The sequence below is a fragment of the Priapulus caudatus genome, unplaced genomic scaffold (genome assembly GCF_000485595.1).
Source record: "Priapulus caudatus unplaced genomic scaffold, Priapulus_caudatus-5.0.1 Scaffold175, whole genome shotgun sequence".
Taxonomy (NCBI): domain Eukaryota; kingdom Metazoa; phylum Priapulida; class Priapulimorpha; order Priapulimorphida; family Priapulidae; genus Priapulus; species Priapulus caudatus.
Window position 1 is genome coordinate 214,475 of NW_014577236.1, and position 6,511 is coordinate 220,985.

The 6,511-nt window shown below is 39.7% G+C and overlaps 1 protein-coding gene across 1 annotated transcript in view; it reads left to right on the forward strand.

Annotated features, from left to right (window-relative positions):
• Nucleotides 1-6,511, forward strand: part of LOC106806701 (trafficking kinesin-binding protein 1-like) — a 57,361-nt gene that overhangs the window by 32,742 nt on the left and 18,108 nt on the right. Inside the window, exon 4 of the mRNA XM_014808716.1 lies at nt 4,512-4,588. Within this exon, the coding sequence (XP_014664202.1) occupies nt 4,512-4,588 (77 nt within the window). The remainder of the gene's footprint in view (nt 1-4,511; nt 4,589-6,511) is intronic.

Sequence of the window (6,511 nt, forward strand, 5' to 3'; positions counted from 1 at the left end):
TCTAACCCTAACCCTAACCCTAACTCTAACCCTAACCCTAACCCTAACGACCTAGAAATGACTTTAATTTAAATTTAAGAATGGAAGGATCAATTTCGTGCAGGGGGTGGAAGCAAAATAAAATATTGGCGAAATGGGAAACTGGCGAAATGGGAAAATGGCGAAATGGCAAAAAGGCGAAATGGGAAACTGGCGAAATTTAATGGTTAATGGCGAAATGGCAAATGGTCATTTATGCAGCCTGGTAAATGGTCTAAATAGCTATAAGCGTGGAGAGTAGCTTGCTAAAATTACGCACTGCGTTAGCCTACCATATATGATTATGAGCTCATGATATGATTCAACATAGTGAAACATGTCGGTTGAACCAGAGTGATATGATAAGGCAGGGCAGTTTAAATTATTGGGAAAAACAAATAAACAAGCATTTGCAACGAGTACACACATATGCTCAAGATATGCAGGACGACTGGTAAATGGCAACACAAACAAATATACGAACTTCATATTCATTGGTGTGAATGTAAAGTAACTAAACTAGTCTGTTTAATGTTTAATTAAAAGCTTAGTGAAAATAGAGATTAACTTACAAGTAAGTAGCCTACACGTGCTATATTATCGTAGCCAGTTATAGACCAGACCATCTATAGCGGTACAGTATCATTATCATGCAAGTAAAGATATTTATTCCCTCTTGCCTGCAGACATCGAAATGATATAACAGTCACGAATCTTGGTTGGCTAGGACAGCGGGGTTTACATTTAGTTAGGTGATTTACATTTGTCACAAGCGAGTCAGTGGTAAATTACGCAGTTGTTTTGCGAACGTCGTGTCTGAAGAACGCAGCGAAGACTAGATCCTCGGCTCGGTGGAAGACTAGATCCTCGGCTCGGTGGAAGACTAGATCCTCGGCTCGGTGGAAGACGGTTATTAATATTATTATCGCACTGCACTGCAGTGTTTTTTTGCTCCAGCAGCGCAGAGACGAGCTAGCTGTGTCGTAATCTCACGGGTGCCATACTATATACCGACGCGGGGCGGGCACATAAACGCGCGAACCTGTCGAGGCCCCACCAGGTGGCACGCGCGCGCACACACGCACACAGTCACACACACGCCTCAGCGGAAGTTAGAGACCGGCGAAGGTTAGAGACCGGCGAAAGTTACGCGGATTATACGCGTGGTGGCGGTAGTGTGCGCCTACCTATATATATGTGTGTGCGCGCGTATGTTTGTCGGGTTTATGAGAAGAGCCGGTGTGGGTGTAGTCTGCAGTGTTGTCGTGCGGATTGGTGTCAGTCAAGGAGTGTTGTTTCCCGTGTGAGGAGGGAGTCCGTGCTGAGAGAGAGAGAATCCGCGTGGGTGTAAAGCGCCGCTGTGCGGTCGTTAACCGCTCGTGTGAGAGTTGTCACACTGTCATCAATCCTCGGCATTGTCGGCGCTGATCGTGAAGGCTGCTGCTGCCTGCTGTATAGCCCTCGGACAGATCACGCTGTGTCGTGTGTACTGTGCGCGCGCGCGTTGCGTTCCCGCTGCACTGCAACTCGAATACGTCCTACCCGCACGAAGTTGGTGTGATTAGACGGTCAGCTCTCTGTCCGTGAAAGCCTGCGTGCGTAGTTGACTCTGGCGTTCGGCATGCATAGCAGCTGCGATAGGCAAGGACTGATGGAGAATGACGATATGCGCGTAGACGAAACGTACGAGGAAGATGAGGTGGAGGAGGTTGGGGAGGAGGAGGAAGAGATGAGCATGTGTCTGAACGTGCTGAGTCAGATAGGTCTATCCAGCGACATGGAGGACTGCATCTCGGCGACGTTATCCGGTGGGTCTTCGTCATATACTTACACCATGGTCGAAGAAACGGTCATAGCATAGAACTAAAACACCTGTGCATTGACCGTTAGCCTGCCGTATAACTAAACTTTGCTATTTGCAATTGACATTATTGTCTTGCTCAAACACATTTTCCAGTTTGGCTGACCAATTCCAAGATTTGGCATGCTGAAAACACAATAACTGTTAACTTAGATGCCAAAGAACATTCAGGATTAATATAGGAGCTCTTTCTAATGATATAACCTTTGATAGCCTACCGGTTCAAAATTTGTGCGACCCCTGCTTATTTTGCTCAAACTAGATATTTTCCATGTATTTATCAAATTGCAGAGATGAAAAACGCCACGTCAGTAGAATTCTTTTACTAATATTTAATTAATTTTTAATCAACTATGTAACCGCTTTTGCCCAATATTAATATTGGTTGTCCAAAATAAGGATTTGCTGAAATTCCTAGTGCGCAAGATTCCAAGTTTGGGTACAACAGAGCTAATTAACCAACGCTGTGCTGTGCTAAGGTTGATGTACTGCTCAATATATACTTTTCGCTTAATTTCCCACTAACATGTGATCTGTTGACAATGATATGGCAGGATTGTATGTTACGTTACCAACATTATTTGTCATTCTGTCTTTACTGCCACTCATCATGATCCTCTGTTGACACGGAAATGGCCGCATGTTCATATAAGATCAGGATAATCATAATAATAATATACGCCAGTTATAAGTCAATTTAATCTTGATAGCATGTTTCTCCTAATAGGACTGTCAGCCTCGTATGATTCATTACCATGCAGTATATATACCAGTTGGTTGGTAGTCGTAAATTTTTCTACGAGAAGAAAGAAAAATGAGACAACAGCCTTTTCGGTTCAAGGATAGAGATGATGTCCAGGACGGTGATAGGATAGGATGATGTTTATTACTGGACATGCTCTCTATCATTGAGCCCCGTTTTCGTATATGTACAGTTACATTGGCTATACAGTATGGATTTTCAATCAGTTGCCAGCACCTGAGCGTGCCCCTAAATGTGTATTCAGTCATCAGAGCATGAACCGTAGTGGTGATATAACATTTGCTTGATGCTCCCCGGTACATACAAATAAGCTCAAGGTCTCGCTGGAAATCCGCAACAATATGGTCGTAAAGTTGCTGCTGTCATATTATAATTAGAGACTGTAGAGAGCTTGCAAAAGGGGAAGCATGCTGGCTCAAAAGTGCGCGGTGGGCATATATATGGAATATATATGGTTGCTTTATACAATTGTGTGCAACGAGTATGTCTGTTGCGTCGATGCAACCTCAACCCCTTATTTTTTGCAGTCTGCAGCTTAGTGTCTATAAGGTCTAACAGATAATTTATGTTAGATATTCAAAGGGTATTCTTTGAAATTATGCAAATCTTAGAATAATGTATAGGCCTATATTATAGGATTTTATTGTAGATATTTGAAATTTTAATTTTGAAATAATTCCTTAATTAAATATTGACATGATCTCAATGTGTCACATAATCTTGCCTGTCATCTGGTGACATGTTCAAAAATTGAACAGTTCAGCTTGACAAAGACAACAGACAGGTTGGCGAAGCTATCACGTACGTCAGTAATAAATGTATGGTTCAGCTCGAAGTTGAAGTGTAACTTTTAACTTGCAAATTTCTGTATTTGTTCAGCTGTAGTTTCGTATGACGGTTGTTTTAGCGAAAGCAATTACCATCCTTATACGAGATCCTACTCTAATGTCATCAGTTCTGACAGCCTGGGCAGAATTTATGTATCCATGGTAACAATTCTGTGCAGTCTGTGTCATGCAGTCACTCTTTTTTCTAAAGCAGAGGAAATCTCTTAGTGCATTAGATAACTATAGGCTCACTGCAGTAATACCATGTTTTTAATAATCGTAACAGAATGTTGGTTAATATATGTTGATGATGATTGGCTCGTACAACAGCATAACAGCTTGATCGGCTGTCAATATGTAAAATATTTTACTTCTTCAGTACAATTCTTACTTCAAAACAGAGCATTAATAATTTTTTATTATAAACGGCTCTCATGAAAGGTGTTGTGAACATCATTCCTGAATGTGTTGTTAAACAAACGTTAACAAACGTGGTGGTTATTTGTTTTTAAATGGGGGTATCACTATGTAACCATTGCAACTGTATGTAATTTTTTCATAATACACCACTCGGAGATGCAATTGGCTCTCGTCCAGTGGGTGTCCTGGTTTTAAAATGGCAAAACTACATTTATCCCCATTAGAAATGTGTAAAAAATGGTGTCATCATTTACATATGGGGGAAAATGCCCCAAATCTTGAAATACATCTATTTCAAAATTCAAAAGCAACAAAATCTAAGACAGTTTTAGATATTTAAAATAACAGCCTGTCAGATTCAGAACCGAAAAGTGGACATGTACAGAGGAAACCGGATGGACTGTAGTCTTACGTGAAATCAAATGCGATAAAATTTAATTTATGAATACAGTGCACGTAAAGCACTGATACGGCTGTTAATCCAATATTATATATTATTGTTATATATTATATTATTATATTATATTATTGTTATATATATATTATGTTATATCCATTATATGTGTTAATCCAACTGAATTATGTACACTGATGTATATATATCGTATCTGCCCTATTTCAGCCCTATGTGGCGAGAGGTTGAGTCAGATGACCAAGACCTACGATGACATCAATGCTGTTACCCACCTGCTAGCTGAGGTGAGTGCTGAATTCATACTGCCTCCGCCCCCTACCTCGCCGTGGCCCACGTATAATACGGCATGCTCAGTGCTAGTCTTCTGTCTGATTTCCTGCGTTTGGAACATTACTGCTGTGAGGGGATCATCAGGGGAACTGTCTGCGACGAGATGCTTATGTGCTCCTGGTGTGCTTCAGTATTACAGCATTTATCTAAGGATTCTATTGCGTAATAATAACAGTGTATTAACACTGCTATTAATACCCTAGAGCAGAACTAATTTGGAGAGCTGCTGTTTGATGAATACGAAATACATAAATTCACATATAAGCCGGTAGATTTTGAACATAGTGACACCAAGTGAAAACTAGGTGTGTAGAAAAAACTTGGTTTCTTCATAAAAATGTTTTTGGTTACACGTAGGGGTGTTTCCTTAGAAATAGTAATTTAGGCAAGCATGTGATTTCGGTAGCTAACTGACTGTGAGCACACAACGTTTTATTAACACATTACCTTGAAGATTGATAGATCTTAAAAAAAAAAACACAGTAAAAAGACGTAAGTAAATATGGCAATACCATCCGTGAACGAACCGGTAAGTATACCACCTCTACAATATGAACAAGAGAATATGCGTTCTGTCCTCCTTCAAGCTGATATGCTAACCTCGATCGTTGGAGGGCCAAAGCTACCTTGTGCCTTAGCTGCAAGCTTGCATGCTGCTAGCTATAGCTTTGTCATTATTTATCATTCGGCATTTACCATAACGTAATGAGAATGTTAATTAATAATGATGGTGTATATCTATAGAGAAATTATTTAGGAGTTTTATGACACAATATTTGCATTGTACGAAGGTCTTCCGTAAGAAAGAGTGCATTTTTATTAGGACAAAATTTAAACATCGCAATCGGAAGCCTGTGGTTTGCACTTGAGTATTTGAACCACCTACTTCTGGTGTATACTGGCATACTCTGGTGAACTGAGAAGAAGTGCGTTCTTTTACGTGTTTTTAACGTTTTAATGGTAAACCAACATGTAGCTTCAAAGTGGTCAAATAATAGTTGTTTCAAAATGATCACTTGTTTTCATCTACAAGTTGTTCCCTCGCGTAGTGTCGCGTAATGATGTGCATCAGATTCTGCCTGTGGCAGAGATATCTTGATATCTTCAGGGTCGAGTGAATAATAATAGATTATTATTATTCACTCCTGATATCATGTATCCAATGCCGTCTCCATATCTCTGCTCTGAAATTAAACATGGCCAGACCATATTCCTTCATTGATTTTAGCCTCACCATATTTATAAACCGTAGAATTTTAACAATTAATAACCCTAATCCTATTTACCACAGGTAAACTGTGCTAGGAAGAATAGTGCACCACATTGATCATTTGATCATATTAAATGTGTGTTGGCATAAAATCTGCTGTATTCGTACTGGTCTTGTTGCATACTTCCTAGTTACGCTTGGATTTTTTTTGTAAATTGGGCGTTTACTGTAGATATTGCAGTGCAGAAAACATCCTGTTTAAATAGCTGTAGATTATGCCACTGATAGTGATAAGCGTAGCCATTGTTGGTCAAAGAAGATAATGTTACGGTTGTTATCGCATTTGGAAATAAAGTTGTTTACCCATCTATTCACAAGCGGTGTATGATTAAAAACACAAAGCCTGCCTAAACATAAACCTAATACGTAAACGGTATCTCAGTCTTATTATATATCAAGATAATTAATTGAAATTGAAATTTAATATGAAGATTTTGACGAAAACAGGCCTATAGGTGAAGTCTGCCTAATCAGCTTATGCGTTCGAGTTATATACAAATCAGAAGTAGATAATAGGGAATTCCCCTACACAAGCGCAACATTTGTATCAGAAGTAGATAATATAGGGGATTCCCCTACACAAGCGCAACATTTGTATCAGAAGTAG